The sequence below is a fragment of the Thermobia domestica genome, chromosome 5 (assembly GCF_964235325.1).
Source record: "Thermobia domestica chromosome 5, izTheDome1.hap1.1, whole genome shotgun sequence".
Taxonomy (NCBI): Eukaryota; Metazoa; Arthropoda; class Insecta; order Zygentoma; family Lepismatidae; genus Thermobia; species Thermobia domestica.
In genome coordinates, this window is record NC_137458.1 from 48696354 (window position 1) to 48715278 (window position 18925).

The window sequence follows — 18925 nt, forward strand, 5'->3', positions numbered from 1 at the left end:
ACATTTTCTGGTTGATCACTGCACTGCTCCACGTTGTAGACTTCTGAAGCGATCTCCGTATCTTTTTTTTATTAATACATTATTGATTTGTGTTTGAGGACTTAAATATGTCAAGCAAGGACCTAAACTATTCGCTTAGTTTCTGTTTTCTGCGTAGTGAGTTGATTTTTAAATATCAAAGACAGAACTTCACTCCCTTCATTCGAAATACAAGTTTCCCAAAATTAATAATGCAAGAATTAAAGAGAAAATCAAAGAAGTACCGCAAATAAGATAACTAATAAACATTCAAAATTTGAAGAAAGATTGAATCGTTTAGAAAAATGTGCATGGAATTACTTTAAAAAAACTTAGTGGAACCTATTTTAGACAAAAAAACTTATAACTGTAAGAATCTATTAAAAAATAGTTACTGAAAGGATATGAAGAATTAGATCATAACATGTCTCAAGACACTGCTCCTCTTTCACTCTCACTCGGATTTCTTAATGGAAAACCTGGGGCTGTAAGTAACGAACACAGTGAACACTTCCATCAGAATATTTCAATCGTGAAAGAAAGGTACCAAGAGCAGTGAAACTCAAGTGTGGTTGACAGATTACTGCTGGATTCTGTCTGAAAAGGAAAGTAAGTAATGAACTAACACATTTTAGATTCGTTGAAAATTCGTTTATTTTTAAAATGTAAATGATATGACTGTAAAACATTTACTTATCACAGAAAAAATATGCAATAAAATAATGTTTTTTTTGATTTTTATTTTCCTATATAAAAAAAGCCAGTAGTGCTTAATTTTCCTATAAAAAAACAGTCAATAGACAGAAATGGACTTACATATTATAAACCAATGTTATTACTTTTAAAGGATGAATTAGTGAAAGTAATGGTGTGGATTTGTTTAGGTGACCGTGCATCCTATGACACACATGTTCCGTAACAACAAACCTTTTTAAAGATGAATATATGCCAATACATACACTCAGCCCTATTCAAGTATAGTGAGCAGTGACGCTAACTTTAATAACACCTGTGCCTGTATCTTCTGCTTCTTCTTCACATTATTATTATTATTATTATTATTATTATTATTATTATTATTATTATTATTATTATTATTATTATTATTATTATTATTATTTAGTTACCCTACTCACCAGAGTAAATGGAAGCTGTCCGAGTAATAAAGAATGCTGAAATAGGCGATTAGCAACGAAAGAGCCTCAGTCTGTAAGAGCTTTCGCAACGAAACGCAAATAATGAAACAAGCATTTATAACAGCTATGACAACTATCGCAAGATATTGTAAAACACAAAATTTTCGTTATATTGACACAAACCGCTACGGAACGAGGTTTAATATGTCCGAAACAATTCCCAGAATCCCCCCTAATGCACTGTCATTACTCGTATAATTTCCCTTTACTCTTCGTCCACGCCCAAGAAACCGATTTCTCTAGAGGCTACTGGTGTTACCTGGTAGCCCGTTCGTACGCTGTGGGTGGAGGTGGAGCGAAGAGAAATGCACAGATAACTGCACGATTCTTGCTCCAGTAGAGTAACTAGAGAAGTGATTTCTGCTGTGTTGTCATATCAAAGACCTCTTAAGGAAGCGAGACAGACTGCGTGCAAAAAAATTAGTGGATGTTTCTAAATACATATAGTTCTCAGGAACTCGTATCATTGAAAGAAGACTAAAGTATAAAATTATCAGTATAATTTAGTTTATATTATAACAACTTTATTTTGTAATATTCTAGATCTACTGCCGGTAGCCCACAAAATATGCCACCGGTAGTGAAGAGCATCAGGATGAACTTCAACACCTACTCTGGCCCGCTCGATCTCTTGACTGCAACTTCATTGAACACATACGATCAGTTTTAGGGGTCATCCCAAATTTTCTAATCTATCCTTGCTGACACAAAGGGGATGAAACAATCGGCGAATTAACTAACTTAAGTAACTTTATGGGCTATGGAACTCGAAAGTTCAATGCCGCGTTCACAAAAGCTTTCCATTGACTTCTATCCTTAGCCAAGTAGATCCAGTTTCTATTTTGTATTCGGGGGCCGCGGTGGCTCAGTGGTAGAGCGTTCACTTCCGGTGCTTGGGATCCCTGATTCGATCCCAGCTCGCGCCGTGTGGACTTTGTGGTGGACAAACACCGTGCTCGTGGGTCTTCTCGGGATTCTCCTGTTTCCTTCCACTTTCTTCATTCCACCATTTCATTAATTTCTCATAATCACCGTCTCCTTTAGCCTAACCGGCATAACCGAGGGACGTTAAACTTAAAGATTTCATTTTCATTTTTTTCTACTTTGTATTCCTATTTCTGCGAGATCCATCTTAATATTGTCCTCCCATCTGCACAATCCGTGAGTTATATACCTCAATTTCGCGTCGAATCCAAACTATAGTACAGTTTAAATGTAATCAAATGCTGTATTATCCTAAGGGGCAGCATTTATGGTGTTTCAAGGCAGTCTTCCGAATTTCTTTTAAGCTCTGTTAGCAAATGAGAGGACTGCGTTGTTGCTACGTCACGTCTTTGTACATATTCACGTAGTATCTGTTACCTGTTCACCTGCTCATGCTGTAGTGCGTCTGTTTATCTACAACACTTTATCACTAGAAGTCTCTTTACAGCTCTCCTTTCATTCGCCTTGCCGATTATGTCCCGCGCTTTAACAATGTAAGTTACATTTCGCAAAGTTGATTCCATTATTTTGATAGCTTTCTGTATGTGGCTTCTATATGACTGATTTTTCTGATAGATGTGGTTGTAGTGATCATTGTCTTCTATTATCGGTGGTTTCTATGCCGTAACCAGAGACGCATCCACGCGGAGGTCCACCTACTTTGGACCTCCCTATCCAAACTTTGAAACTCAACATATATTTAACAAAATTATACTTGTTTCACAGGGAAAAAAAAAGATGTAGCATGAAGATTTTATCTCACATATCATCTGTACTTTCTCTCTCTTTTCTTATAAAAACAATCTAATTCTATTATTGCCTTGAGCTGCTTTGTGACTAAGCGTTTAGCGTATATGCCTTTCGCGTGGGAGACCCGGGTTCGATTCTCGGTATGAGCTCATGCGATGCGAATCCTAAGTTAAACTGTAGGTCTATGTCTCATACAGCCTCACTGCTGAAAGGGATGCTAATTTGGAAATCCAAAAAAATCTAATCTACTATTTTCTCTGAGAATATAGGTGGGAGTACTTAACAATTACTTATCAACGTCTCGAGTGAAGAATAACATCGCTTCAATACAACCTAGTCGTAGCATCTTATAATATTGGAACCTCAAATTTTACTTCCCCCAGCAAAAAGTTCTGAACGCGCGTCTCGATGTGTCTGATAATATAAGTGTACACCTGTATAATCAATATTTTTATAACCGATGTTGCGACTTGCTGATCATGTGGCATGTATGTATCGATTTCTTTACACAATTCTCTACTAACATGATTCCCTGTGATGTATTTGAACTTAATTTGTAAATGAGATACATTGAACTTAGGACATTGTCGATTTACTAATAGGAATGCCTGTCTCCCCTCGTAGGCACCCTAAGAAGTTTCGAAATGTTTGCTGGACTTTTTAGTTTGATTTTTTTTTTCATTTTCATTCCTATTCTCCGTCCTCCATTTCCACTTTCTTTATCGGTTTCTTTTTCTTTTCCGCTTTACAAAACAACAGATTTCCTTTGCCTGTTTCAAATAACATATAGCTAACTGATGAGACTAATTTTGGTAGAAGGGTTGCAGTGGCTTAATGGTAGAGCGTTCACCTCTGGTGCATGGGGTCCTAAGTTTGATAGAAGCTCGCGCCAAGTGAACTTTGTGGTAGACAAACACCGTAGGCGTGGTTTTCTCGGAGTTGTCCCGTTTTCTCTCTCTTTCTTCATCCCACCAGTTTCACCATTTCTCATCATCAGCGTCTCCTTTAGCCTAGCCAGCATACGCGTGGACGTAAAACTTAAAGATTTCCATTTTGGCAGAAGTGTTCTCAAATCATACCTACTTTTAGAGCTACTCAGAATCTCCTTACACATAACAGAAATGCAAAACAAAGGCGGTAAGCTTCTAGAAAACAAAGGTGCCGATGGCGGTCTACAGTAGATATTTTTAGCTTACATACTGTATGTTTACCGTCACTCGAATAACTGAATAAACAACGACGCAACGCTAGTCGGCTAACTGGCCTACTACATACAGTCTTGTGTCCACCGCGCTGCTGCGCTGGTGAATATAGCCATTCAGAATCAATAATTCATTTCCTTTTATCACAACTTTGCTTTCCTTATATTCATTTCATATTATTTTCTAAAAAATCAACTTCCTCCAACAAACAGTATTCTTTTTTTTTTAAAGTTTCATTGCGTTTCATGAATCTAGCATCCAGAATACGTTGCAATACACTATAATTCTTTAAATTATGAGTTACAAAGAAAGATTATTAAATGTAATGCCAGTTAATGTGTTAAATTAAAAAAAAAAAAGATTATTATTTTCATATCATTCTTGTTCCTTGTAGTTTCGCAAACGTTTAAGTAATTAAATACTTCCAAAAATGTTTTTAGCTAATTCAACATTTAACCCTAAAAAATTTATCTAATTAAATATTTTTAAAAAAAACTTCTAGCTAATTTCATTTCATGTGTAGCTAATCTTTTAGATAAATCAATATTCTAGCCCCCCTCCAAAAAAAGGCTAACTGATTCAATATTTTCAACAATGACAACAGAAACGTGTTTCCGAAAACATTTAGCTAATTGAACATTTCCAAAAGAGTTTATCTGATTAGATATTTCCCAAATCGTTGAACTAATTCTACATTTCAGAAAACAATTCTCTAATTTACCATTTCGAGAAACACTTAACTAGAAGTTTTTTTTTTTTTTTTTTTTAAGATATATGGATACATCAGAACCCGTTTATGTAGTTAAACTTTTAATTATTTTTGGATAATTCAACATTTGCAGAAAACGTTTAGCTAATTAAACTTTTCCAAGAAAGGAATTTAGTCAATTAAATATTTCCAAAATTTCTTTTTAAGTAAAAAAAAAAAGAAAAGAAAGAAAGAAAGAAAGAAAAAAATAACTAAACTTGTCAATCATTTAATAGGGAGCACTACCACTTCCGCAAGGAGTGTCAACTTTTGAAATTGGGAGTTTAATAAATTAATATTTGGAAGATTGCTCTTTACTCTTGGAGAAGAAATTGTGTGAAAAATTTAATGTTCCTATTTCGAATCAGTAATAACTACATTTGTATTTAAAATAAATAAATACTACCACTACTACTACTACTACTACTACTACTACTACTACTACTACTACTACTACTACTACTACTAATAATAATAATAATAATAATAATAATAATAATAATATAGGTCTTGCTTTTCCCGTTGGTCTAGTCGCGGGCCTTTTTCAATTAGGTCCCGGGATCGATTTCTGGTGGGAGAACATTGAAATTTGATATCATTCTATCCTAAACCACTTCTCATATAGCCTAGTTAGTGAAAGATAACGCTAAATTAGAAAAAATAAATAAACAATAGTTTCACTATTTCTTTCGGAATTCTGGTACCCAGTGTTGTACGCAAGGGGGGATTTCGTAGTTTAACCCCCCATGAGCAAAATATTATGTAAAAGTAAACATTTACTATATTAATACGTATGTACAAAAATCATACTTGTCCTGAAAGGAAAATGAAATTGAGTAAGTACTTGAACCCCTCTTTGACGAAATTCTGTGTACGCCACTGCTGGCATCTATTCCTTCTTTTTCTAATATCATATATAATACCATCACATTTCTCAATATGTGGTAAAGAGCGGATAAATCAAACACAAAAAATCTTTCAGTCTTGTATTTTTAGCTGAAGTACTCATTTTAAAGTCAGTGACATGTCATGGGATCTTGTATCCTGACCTCTTATGCAACCATAAAACCACACTTTATACTCCAACATTTCCCTTGACTTGTATGGGAATGTGTTGTGTGTGTGTGTGTTCGGTTATGTTTTGTATAATGTGTGTGTGTGAGTGAGTGTGTGTGTGTTAGATGATGGCCGTTAAAACGATGGAACGATTTGTCAAATAGAACAGCTTTTAACATATCTAAACGCTACTAATTGTAAAGTCAACTTCTTGAAGAGCTGTGTTAATTTACCTTGGGAAGTGCGACTTTGTTTATTTTTGTCACAAGAGCAGGGTACAGGGGATCGTTGCGTCACCGCACAAGATGACAAGATAACACGAAAGGTGTGAAAGGAAAACACAAACACATTTTCCTTTCTTTTTTTTTTTTTCTTACCATCGGCGCCGACAGGAGGGAGGGATTCTAGTGTACAAGAAGGCGGATACGAAAACATTGAAGTCGAACTCAGGACTTACCTTTTTTCGCCCCCTTCTAAAAGCGTGGGAGGTTCGATCAATGACTTGGAGGAGGATCCAAAAAGTGCGTCTGCTTGCGCTCGCGCGGGAAGGGGGAGTGGCGACAGACGATTCGGGAGCCGTCAGTGGTGATCACGTGACGTGATGTCACCGCCACTCTATCCGCCCCGATGCAAGCCCAGCCCAGCTGGAGTGTGGATTCAATGGTATAGTGTGGCCGCGTCGTGAACACAGGCACGCGGTGGATTTGTACTAGAGTGCGCGTTTTTCGTTTTCGTCGGGAGAGAAGAAAGTGTGAAACAGTGGTAAATAAGGAAAATAAAATATTAATAAGTGCGAGTTTTCTAGTTCTTGTTTGTTTGTTTTTGGTTGTTTACTGTTGTCATATCATTCTGTACAGCAGAAATTTCATCCCAGTTCTGAGAAACCGGGAAGAAATGAGTGTTACCGGCGATTTTGGCTGTGTTGTGGACCCCAACAACAACACCCACTGAAGAAAACATCTTTATTGGGAAGCAAGAAGAGAGGTTTCGCTAAAACCTTTTTTTGTTTTTATTTAAAAGTGATTTTTATAAAGTGTCAACCTGGATCCCTCAAGAAGCTTCTCACCTTGGTCCGTTCATCCGGCGGGCAGTACAATGATGCAAGCAGGGGACGGTTACCCAACGGCCCATACACATCCTGCGGCAATGCCGATGGACCTTCATGTACCTCAAGGATTCCCGTACTACAGGTACGTAAGATCAGTAAAACTTTTCTCGGAGATACGGATCGTCTCTTCCTGGCCATGCCAACCACTCTCTCATGGTGGTCAGGATAAAACCCACTTGTTGATCCCGGCTTGGGTTAGCCGCGAGGTCTACATACATAACACAAACACACACACACACATGTATGTAAGAAACACACGAGGACACATCTCTTAATACACCGGCAAGGCAGGTTACTTCCTTCCCTCTTTATGTGCATACCAAGGATCTTTTTTACACATGTCCAAAACGCGAGTTATGAAGTGACCCTACCGCAAGTCGGAGGCAATTCGTATGAGTTTTTATCTTCCCCATCAGACAGGTTTATAGACCACAAATGCAGCCTCTTCTTTTTCCGTTTCATCTTTGAGGTGGTTATGAGGATGTTAGCGAGTTGATCTTTCAACGAAAAGACATAACGGTGTGGTCTCTCTCTCTCTCTCTCTCCCTTACCGTAAGAAGAGTACTTACTCTGTTCAATAACATGTGGAGTAATAACTGTCAATATATTGTAAGCGAGAGATGAGTTATTTATGAATTCGGATAGCATGAAGTGACTTTTCGCATTTCTTTTTGACCGGAAATTGCTTTTGCGGAGGCTTGTTAGTATAACCACACAATTTACTTATGTTGTCAGTATAAAATGTGTTTATTTAACCTGTCTTTTCTTTTCTTATATTCCTTGCATTTTTCTTTCTTTGTTATCTTTTTTGTACGTTTAGCAAATGAAGGAGAACGGTCAAACCAACTGACCACTGCTTAATGAAGCACAGCGTAATTCCCCCCCCCCCTCCCTTCTAAACAAGAACTGAATATACATCTAACAAGGGCAAAGTCGTAAATTTTAAAACGTATCAGCTGCTTGTATATATGTGTATATGCACGCATTACTTTATATAATAATGACCGGTGCTCATTTTAAAGACTAGCGGTAGTAGAAATACCTCTCCCGCATTCCTCCCCTTTCCTCCCACAAAAGAGTACCGGTGGTCATCCGGCTGTCATTTGGCGACTGACTACCTCATAAGCATATTTATTATTGCTTTTTTGAGACGGAAATCAATTTCCTTTTACATGAATACGAAAAATGTCTTGTCATTATTCTTGTCAGCTTTTTAAAAAGAAGAATTCTTAATTTCCTTTTGCCATTTAGACAGATTTCTTCCGCGTCTGGATTTTATGTTTCCTCTAAGTCGTTGGTTGTTAGTAACTTTTTTGACAAACGGATATGCGTAGCCCTATGTATTTGCATTACGTCTTATTACCCTACCTTCCTTTTCTGTACGGCATTATCCCACGTGTTGCCTTCCTTTTTCATACACACACACTGTAATGATTGCTATAGTCAATCGTGTGGAATGCCGGGATATCTTGTGTTTACGAGCAATTCTTTCAGTAATATGCAAACTAGTTGTTGCAGGTTGAACCGGTGACAGCGGGATGGTTAATAAATATACATGATTTCTTTTAGCTTTTGGTGGCGTCAAAGAATTGGCTGTTTACGCCGAGGGACACGGATCCTCAATGTGTGGTCATTCTCTGATAAGTTAAGTGTACTTGCTGCATTGTTGATCAAACCGACCACATCTGTTCTAAGGTCTTGAACTGGACCATATCTATCTTTACTGTATCAACCCTGTGTATTCTTTATTACTTGCATCGGTACACAAGTTCGGGATTATTTTCGTGTATTCTACTTGTGACGATATTTTTCCATTCCAAACCATATCCTAGAAGAAATTAAATATCGGCTGAAAACAGGGAATTCGTGTTATTATTCAGTCCAAAGTCTTAGCAGAATCATTCTGTCGAAGAATTTGACATTTAATATACATAAAACAATAATTATGCCTATTGTGCTGTATGATTACGAAACATGATCGCTTACTTTCAGGAAAAAAACTCGAACTGAAATTATATGAGAACAAAACCCTGAGGGATTCGGACCCAAGAATGACGGAAGTGGGAACGGCCGATATTTCATAACGACGAACTGTATATAATTTCTTTGATTTATCTAACATTGTTAAGGCCATAAGTATAAGAGGCTTAGGAAGCAGGTCATACAGCCAAGTTGAAAAAAAAAAAAAGAAAAGAAAGAAAGAAACTCTTTCAAAATTTTAACTGGAAAGCCAATCGGAAAATGAATTAGGAAGACCTTGGCACAGGTGGAAGGACAATATTAAGATGGATCACATACAAATAGGAATACGAAATAGAAATTCGATACAATTCGTTAAGGATAGAAGTAAATCGGGAGCTTTTGTAAATGCGGCATTAAGCTTCCGGGTTCCATAGAAAAAAAATGAAATCAGTTTTACGTCCCACGGTTATGCCGGTGAGGCTAAAGGAGACGGTGATAATGAGAGATGAATGAAAATGGTGGAATGAAGAAAGTGGGAGGAAACGGGAGAACCCCGAGAAAACCCACGAGCACGGTATTTGTCCACCACAAAGTTCACTTGGCGGGGGCTGGGATCGAGCCCGGGACCCCAAGCACCAGAGGTGAACGCTCTACCACTGAGCCACCGCGCCCCCCCGGGTTCCATAGACCATAAAGTTGTTAGTTAATGGGTTATTATAGCAATAATAGATTATTTATAAACAGTTTATTACCTATGAATTAAATAACCCAGTTTTGCTATAAACAAGAGTGTCTTGCTATAAATTTAACAGAATTTTGCAACAGTTAGTATAGAACAAATACTACAGTCGTAATCAATGAGAGAGCAATACAAATTCTCTCTGGTAATAATAATTTTTATTATTATCACGAAATATACTATATTCATTATGCTTATTTTAGATTTTATGTACCCTGTAAAAAGTCATCACGTACCCGAGGTCGGTTTGATCAACAATACAGCAAGTACACTTAACTTATCAGAGAATGACCACACATTGAGTTGCCAGATTTGTAACATCAAAAAGGAGGTTACTTTGACTTTAAAAAAGATCACTAAAAAAATTGCTTTTAACGAAACGTAAGTTTGCTTACAGATTATATCAAACAGCATATTTTAAAGAGAAAGAAAAATATTATAGAAATTAATACATTATTATAATAAACTAATGCAAAATGTACAACTACAAAATGATGATTCACTAGTAGGCAGCAATACTAATGATACTTTAAATCATGGTATTTAATAAAGTCATGGTACTAACAACTTATTTATCCTATCTCCATCCTGGCAATGTTTTATGCATTTTGAAAACCCTCTTTCAGTGATTAATCTCTTGAATCTTTCTTGTTTCATTAATTAGTTTACCTGTTTCATTAATTAGTCTCCAAACTCGAAAAGTGGGACAAAACCGCGTCCAGCTTGGGTACAAAGCCGGACATCAATTTTTATGTCCAAAAGCCGGACGTCTGGCAACTCTAGGTACCACTGCACAAAGACATAAGCGTTTCAACTGTGATTTCATTTCTTGCCACACAAATTCATAGAGACTTGCACTCCACTAAAAAAGTCCCAAGATTCAACTATCAGCATTACCACAGAATTTAAACATTTCTTGGTTACCGGTGGGCATAGTTTTAGATTTGACGTGAGTATGGAGAAGAACATTAGTAATGCTACCTAACTCGCCCAATTGAGAACATGTTACCACTCCAAAACCACAGGAGCTTCCTCCCATTCCCTTCGTGATCCACATCATACCTGTCACCCCCCTCCCCTTCTAAAAAGAAAAAAATATATTGAAATTCACCTTCTATAAAACCAGTAACATCTTTTAAGTTTAAACAATTATTTATTTCAAATACCTTCCTCTTTGGAAAGGTATAAATTAAAACTTTTTTAGTGTAATTTCTGAATGGTGATAGTTTAAAGCAGTACCTTCTTGGGTAAATGCGATTGTCCTGAGCGTCCCCTCCCCGTCATTTTAACCCAATCCACTGAAGTACAAGGCTAAAGTAAGACTTGAACGAGACAGTATTAAGAACCGGAAAAAGGCTTCAGTTCTTCAAATCAAATTTGAATAATATAAAGAATATAAGAATATACGTATATAAAGGGAAAACATTTTTTCTATAATACTAATAATTATGATTATTATGTGTATAAAGAGTAAAATTTTGATATGTAAAATACATAATGGCTTTCGTCCAATAATAAGAAAAAAAAATCTAACATCATGAAATCTCAAATGCTTCACAAATTGTCCTGTCACGCTTCAATCAGCCCTTTTTCTTCTAGGGCCCTCTTTGCAAATAAGAACTCCCCTAGTGGGGGGACGTTAGTGCTCCCGTTGAGAACCACTGGTTGAAAGGGTTTTGCGTTATGACTCTTACTACCTTGTGGACATGACCGCAAACTACCGAGTACTTTGCCGTGTTGTCTGTTTCACGTTAAATACTGTATAGTTTGTATATACCTACTATGCATTTCCAAGGACGATTTTATTTTTATTAATAAAAAAAATTCTTTGTGTCATATTCATTATTTTGTCTATTATACAAGCTCTGGTGTGTATAGTATTCGATTTCAATTTCTAACATTTGGAATTTATTCTAGTGAAAAAAATTCTTGATTATAGTTGCCCATGAAGCGAGAGTAGATGCCTGCTCATCTGGGAAAGAGGTCGTGGAAGTGATGTCTCGTCTCGAAAAGTGTATTTTGTTTGTATATTATCGGAAGTGCTTTGTCTCGTCTCGAATATTCTGTCTTTTCTCACCTCGTGGGCACCAGAGGCGAATGTAGAAGGTAAAAGCTGGGGGGGGGGGGCAACCAGAACCCAGACTGATAGAAATATCATGAGTTTACTATAAATTTTAAATAAATATATAGGCCTAAATAATACCTTCAATTATTTGTCACTCAAAACAGAGGGGGGCCTAGGCCCCTCCGGCTCCGGTCGCCTCTGCAAGCATTTCGAAAATATTCCTTCCTCCTACAGGTAATCTTTAGTGTTTTGATTTCGGAACTAAATTTATTATATAGGGTTATTTTATTATTGGGGCTTACTCTGGCTCAGGTTTGCTATCCGTGATGAAGCTCAAGGTAGCCCAGAATCGCATTCGCTCAAATTCGGGCTTTCATTTGTTTGTGCTTGCACTCACTATATCCCCAAGCACTCTCGGGCTCTGGCTTGCTATTGAGCTCACGAGAATTTAAATATCTGAACTATATAAGGTTCTCAACTGTCCCGTTTGGAAGAGATTAACCAAGAATTCTACGTCTTGTCACGGAGAAAATTTCTTGCTCACTGAGATGGTTAAAATCCATATTTCAATCTTCCGCCTCTTGAATACTGAATATACGGAAGTTGGTTACAAAAACAAATGCATAAAATGCAAGGTTGCAATTATTGCAATAATAAGTCTCAGAAGAAATACCGATTTAAAAACTAAGCTTAGGTGACGACGGCTGATTTTCCAAGTACTAGTGACTGTAACTGCGAAAGATAATTAAGTAGTGATCTTGTTTGCCTAAACGTTCTTGGAGTTTCTTTCCTTCTTGGTTGAAAAGTCTTTAAAAGAGAGGACACTCTAAAAAATTGGTTTGATATTTTATTTGACCAAAATTTTGTATTTTCTTTCTATCCTAGTAAGTATGACCGGAATATGACACGACCAAAGTATTTGTGTGTGTGTCTGTGTGGTGATGATACTTTTGCAAAATTTAATTTTTCATAAAAGTATAGAATAATAGGATAAAATTATAGTCCACTATAACAATAGTCTTAGAATCTAGAGGAAGAAAACCGTTTAAATTCTGCACTAATCTTTTTTCAAGTCAGAACAACAGTATATAAACTATAGACAGTTGTTACCGTTCATCTTTATTGTAGTGCAATATTTAACAAGCTTCAAGACAACCCACATGAAGCACTACCATTAACCATAGATTTGAGTATTAATATTTGTGTACTTCGATTTAATTACAACTTAAATTGTATTGTTTCAATTTTTAAATGTTTTAAAATGGAGAGTGATGATACTGAACATGAATCAACCTAATAACCTGTTTATTATTAGGTTGATTAATGGATTAATTGAGGTTTAATGGGGACACCAGCATCGAGGCTATATGTTCCCGTCACTATTAGCACGGCTGCTCGAAAACGAACTTATTAAAATTAAAGAAACAAAACAAAAAAAAAAAACGGTTGCGAAATATAAATGAAAACCGAAAAGAAGAAATAAAATAAGAAATACGTGAGGAAACAAAGGCCGCAACCATATTTAGATTTCATCTTGAATATTTTAAAATAACAACGAATTAGTTGGTGGATAACTGTGGAGAATCCACCTCGCGACCGGGGGGGACTTAGGGCCCCAATTTATTGAGTGACAAAAATAATTTAAGCTGTTATTTATAGTAAACTCGTAATACACCTATCTAGTCTGGGTTCTGGTTGACCTCCCCCCATTTTTTTACTTTCTAGATCCGCCACTGGTAGGCAAACTTGAAACAAAAGTAAGTGTAAACAATTAGAACTTTTAATTAAGCACTAAGCAGGATTTTAACCTATAGCGTACAGCAAGCCGAAGGCTTGAAGGAGGGTCAACCAGTTATTACCAAATCAAGTTACAACTACCTTTACTAGGTAGTAACGCAAGATAATTCCCCGCTTTACCATACGGCACGATTTATTATTACGACTATTGTTATTTTTATTTTCTTAAACCGAACGAAATAATGAATTACTGACAAATCATATTGCATAACCATTTAATGTAATCTTTACAGAATTTATTTGTAAATTCATCCCGTATGCTTTAAGAATCAAACGCATTAGCTACTTTATGATTCCATTATAGCAAACGGAGCTACACATTAAGTAAAAAATATTTCGAATCAGCGCCGTAACTTAGATTTTTTCTGGGAGGTAAACGTTAGTATTTGGTCCCCCTTGAAAAAAAAAGTTGTTTTTGGGCCGTGCCGCAAAATTCGAAAATAGGTCCGTTCTTTCCATCTTTCTCTTACTCTTTGTGGGTCCCCCGAAGCCTGTGGGTTCTCCTGCACTCCCTGGACCCGTTCCATACACTACAAAGTAATTAAGTGGACAATATTTACAAATCTCAAAAGCCATGCGAATAAATATTATATCTAGGGCCCCTAATAGTAGACTTTTTTTTTTCACTGAAATTTGTCCACGACTCATTTTTGTTTTATTTACCTTTTGTGTGCTGTTTTGTTTATGTAATGTAGTGAACCTTTTTGATGCTTCATTTATAATTTGAAATTCGTATCGTATATGGAATAAGAAAATGTTGTCTTAAAGTGCCCCTCTCGAACTGCGGGGAGTTTCTCTGGAGGGAAATTGCCCCCAGTCCCCCACAAGTTACGGCCTTGTTTCGAATGGCTATTTATGCAGTCCCTTACGGTTCTTATGTCAACTTTACAATAAATTGACAGATATACTTCTATACTCCTGCAAAAATGTCGTTGTTTTAGAGCAATACATTGACAAAGATAAAGGGAAGTGATTTTTAAAATGACGATCAATAATTATAGTTATGAGTGATTAGTATCAACAATATCATGTTGCGCAAAATTTTGATTGATTAAAACAAAAGAACATTCACCGGTTTTATTTAATTGTAATCTCAGTGGAGAAACGTTACACTGTGTTTGTCATTAATTAAACTGAATTTTCATTCCTTTTACCTTCCTACGCACTTCACGAAGTCTCGTCTCCCTCTAAACCATTAAAAAAATGATGTACAGTGCATTCTGGTATGCAGTTTTGCTCTGTTACTCAGATTATTTTTGAAAACGCTGCAACACATATATTCCCTTTGTTTGTGTTTAATTGCCTATTTTTATACCCTACTACTTGATTGGTGTCATTTTCTGAGTAAGTAGTGGGAAATTTTAATATTATAGAAATCACTTCCCCTTTTTTCTTTTTAGCTTCAGAATTAAAAAAAAAAACACACACACACATACACTGAAACTTGTTTTGATTTATTTTAATTCGAAGTTTGTGGGCCCAGTTTTACATTTTGTAGCATCAGGGATTCGTTAAGAAACTCTATTCTTAGTAGGGATGCGCACGAGACAAGATTTGTGGCTGTCTCGTCTCGAAAATGTGCTGTAAAAATGATGTCTCGACTCGAAAAATGTACATTTCTCTACTGGAAGAGCCGTGTCTCGACTCGAATTTTGTCAGGAAAATTCTGTCTCAGCTCGTCTCGTGCGCATCCCTAATTCTTAGCAAACAATTTGAACACCTGTTTTATCCCATCTGAGGATAAGTAATTTCCGAAAATGCTTTGTTATTCCTTCCTTTTGTGACAAAATGACGCATCCCATGTTAAGGTGTTGATTCACGTTTCATATAACTTCGGTGCTGAAAGGAACGCAAAACTAATCAAGCAACTAATGTCTCCAGACTTTTTTTCTTATAGTAAACCAAATGAAATGAAAATGAAATATTTGAGTTTAACGTCTCACTATTATGCTCTTCAGGCTAAGGGAGACGGATGATTAAAGCAAATGAATGATAATGGAAGATTTGGTGGAATGAGAAAGTGGAAGGAAAAGGGAGTACCCCGAGAAAATCCACGAGCACGATGTTCTCCACCACAAATTTATGTGGCTGGGTAATCGAACCAGGGACCCCAATTCTTATAAACCAGAAAGCTGGTGCACAGTTCATGACAACGTGCGAATTACTGGGGGGATGAGGGGATTTCCCTCTCCATCACGTTTTGATCCTCCCCAAAGGAACTAACTGATGTATCTCTGCTGAGGATTCTTGTCCCTCGGATAAAAGAAACATGTTTTGTGACATTAAGACTTTTTTTTTTTTTTTTTGGTCCTTTTATGCCATTTAATGTGCTAGCTCTTTAACTAACTCTATGGCCTATAGAACCTGGAGGTTCAATGCCGCGTTCACAATAGCTCTCCACTGACTTCTATCCTTAGACAATTGAATCCAGTTTCTACTTTGCATTCCTATTTCTGCGAGATCCATCTTTCTGCTAGCTCTCTTCTGAAGGCTTCTATTTTCTACTTACAGCTACTACAATATATACACTCTTTTTTTTTTGTTTGTTTGTTTGTTTATTTCGTTTTCACCGTCGTCCTGTGTAAGTATTTCATTGTGCTTATAGTTGTAATTTGCAAATTGTATAATCATATCCTTCAGTTCGGCGTTAGAGATGATTTTAGATGGCGATATTATACTAACTACATATTTGCAATTGCAAATATTTTACATTTTGTATATACGTTCATGTACAAAATGTAAGATATTTTCAATCTTGCACTCGAACATCTTTGGAAAGGTTAATGCGTTTAAATCAAACAATATATACAGTGGACTCTTTTTAATTCGAAGCCCAAGGGGACACGAAAAAACTTCGAATTATCCAACAACATTTATTTTCACATATATATTCACATATAAAGCAACAAACAAATCAAAGTACTGTGCATCATATGGTGTAGACTTTACCTTTAAAGCAGCTTATTATTTGCGTGATCGAATACCGCAAACCAACAAACGACATTGACTCCACATAATTCAAACTATGTGTACAATGGAAAATATATTTACGCACAACACTACAACATACATTGAATAGCCCAAACAATTAAACAGCAGTAACAATTTGAATATTCTGTTCTCACTTTTAAGAAGTCATAAACCTCATTTACTTAAATTTGATTGTGTACGTTCAATAAATCTTGAATTTCATGTATTGCGTGGTATACGATATTAATAACATTTGGTTGACTATCAATAATTCATCTTAAATTTTCAACAATTCTGAAACAAGATGAGATTGGCACACGTTCTCTATCTTTACTTCTTCCCTAACTCACCTTCATCTTTATCATTACATAGATTTTCTATTTATCTTTTGTATTACTCTTCCCTATGGCTGCATCTGGATAACTGAAAACACGTTAAAACTGTATTTCTTTGTTTACATCTGTCCAACATTAAAAATTTTGAACTGTATTTACTTCGAACGATTTTTTACTATTGTTTTCAGTACAGTTTTCAAGGGGAATGAATTTCTGTTCGAATTATCCAAGTTCGCTTAACGAGATTCCACTGTAGTTAGTTTAGTTGTTGCTAAGTTATTGATTTAATAAATTTATTGTGTATTACTGTTGTCCAGGGGCGCACCAAATGGGGAGGGAGTCCACCGGATTCGGATTTCATCAAAACTTCTTAACTGAACATACATTTGTACACTTTGTTAATAAAATGATACTTGTTTAACAGGGAAGTGATTGATGTGGCATGAAAATTTGATATTACACTTCATCTGTATTCTCTCTTTTATATAAACAAACTAGTTTTATAATTTTTTAATGAAAAAATATAGGTGCAACTATTTTACAATTATTATAGTTTCGGATGCAGAATAATACTCGTTAAATACTAGATAGACATAGTGACTTGTACTATTATACCTCCCGTCCCTAAATTTTAGAACTCTCCAATAAAATTTCTGGGTGAGTGCTTGCTGTTGCCAGATAATAATATTTTTGTGTATATGTTGTTGTTGATGGGGGACGGGGAAGGGAAGAGCGTCATTATCTAATTTTGAATTATTGCACCTTTAGATCTCTTGTGTCCTGTATCCTATGGACCTCATTTTATCTTCCTCCAAAATTAACAACCTAATTTGCGCTTTGGTTTATGACATCAAATTAGTAGACACTAACATTTGTGCGTTCTGCAAAAGGTCTTGAAAACAACATTAACTTAATTTAACTTAATTTAATATCATTTTGTAGATACTCTCTGGTTTACTGTCTTTAACATTTTTCTTATTCTTCATTGTCTTTTAAGTTATTTACGAAAACTCAAAAGAGAGCGTGTGGGGGGAGGGGGCAAGGGCGTCGATTTCTCTGTAAATTTGGGGGGCCCATTCAGATGCAGAAGGTATATATATATGAAGATTTTAAAACAAATTGCACTCAAATTATGCCAAATATTCTATATTCACAAATACAGTAGGGGGCCCACATGAGCTTTGGGGGGCCCGGGCCCCCTCGCCCCCCAGGATAGGAGCCCTTGGGGGGGGAGAAGCATAACAGAGATATTTTGCAATGTGGCCTCAGGTTATATATACATATTTAGCTAAATCACTTAATCCAAGAATGAATTTTTATGTAATTTCAAGTATCTTTTTCATCTAGTAGCTATAGGTTATAAAATTATAATTTCTTGGTGGTGGCCGTAGAAAGAAATCAGCAGAGAAATTTATTTTAAAATATTCGTATTCAATCGTCTTTAAGATCTTTTCGAAACATAGCTCCTTTTATTTCTGTTTATTTATTTTACGTGTTTGTTTTTGTAAATCGGAGAAAATTCTGTACTATTTTATTGTAATAGCGTACTATAATCAAATCGGTTTCTCCATACCGAAGATAATGCAAAAATGAAATATCTTGCTCAAGGAACTTTGGGGTGAGTTTATTGTTAAACGTTCTTAATCAGAAGGTATTGTTAGTCCAGAATAAGACTTAATCTAACTTCGATTGGTTTATTTGGAGGTGTCTCTTTCAGTACACAGGGCCTATATAAAACTTGGATCTACAGGTTAATGTAGGATCCGAACCACTGAGTTCCCACCGGGAATCAAATCCTTGTCTGCCACGCTAAAGAAGAGCATATCTAACTTAAGGCTGCCAACTGGCCGGTTTTTCACCGTTCTGGCCGGAAATATTGCTGTAACTTTGATTAAAGCCGGTGATAGGTACAAACTTCTTACCAACCACTTTATGGCTTTTTTTTAATGTATCTAGTTCGAAGCAGTTTCATCTAGTTCGGAGTATAGATTTAAA

The 18925-nt window shown here is 36.1% G+C and overlaps 1 protein-coding gene across 3 annotated transcripts in view; it reads left to right on the forward strand.

Moving 5' to 3' along the window:
- Positions 1-6590: 6590 nt before the first annotated feature.
- Positions 6591-18925, forward strand: part of trh (PAS domain-containing protein trachealess) — a 941131-nt gene continuing 928796 nt past the window's right edge. For 2 of the 3 annotated variants that reach the window (XM_081758674.1, XM_081758676.1), the window contains exon 1: positions 6592-7144. In XM_081758674.1, the coding sequence (XP_081614800.1) occupies positions 7050-7144 (95 nt within the window). In that variant the 5' untranslated portion in view covers positions 6592-7049. Of the gene's footprint in view, positions 7145-18925 lie in introns of all 3 variants that reach the window. The other variant, XM_081758675.1, reaches the window with a different exon arrangement.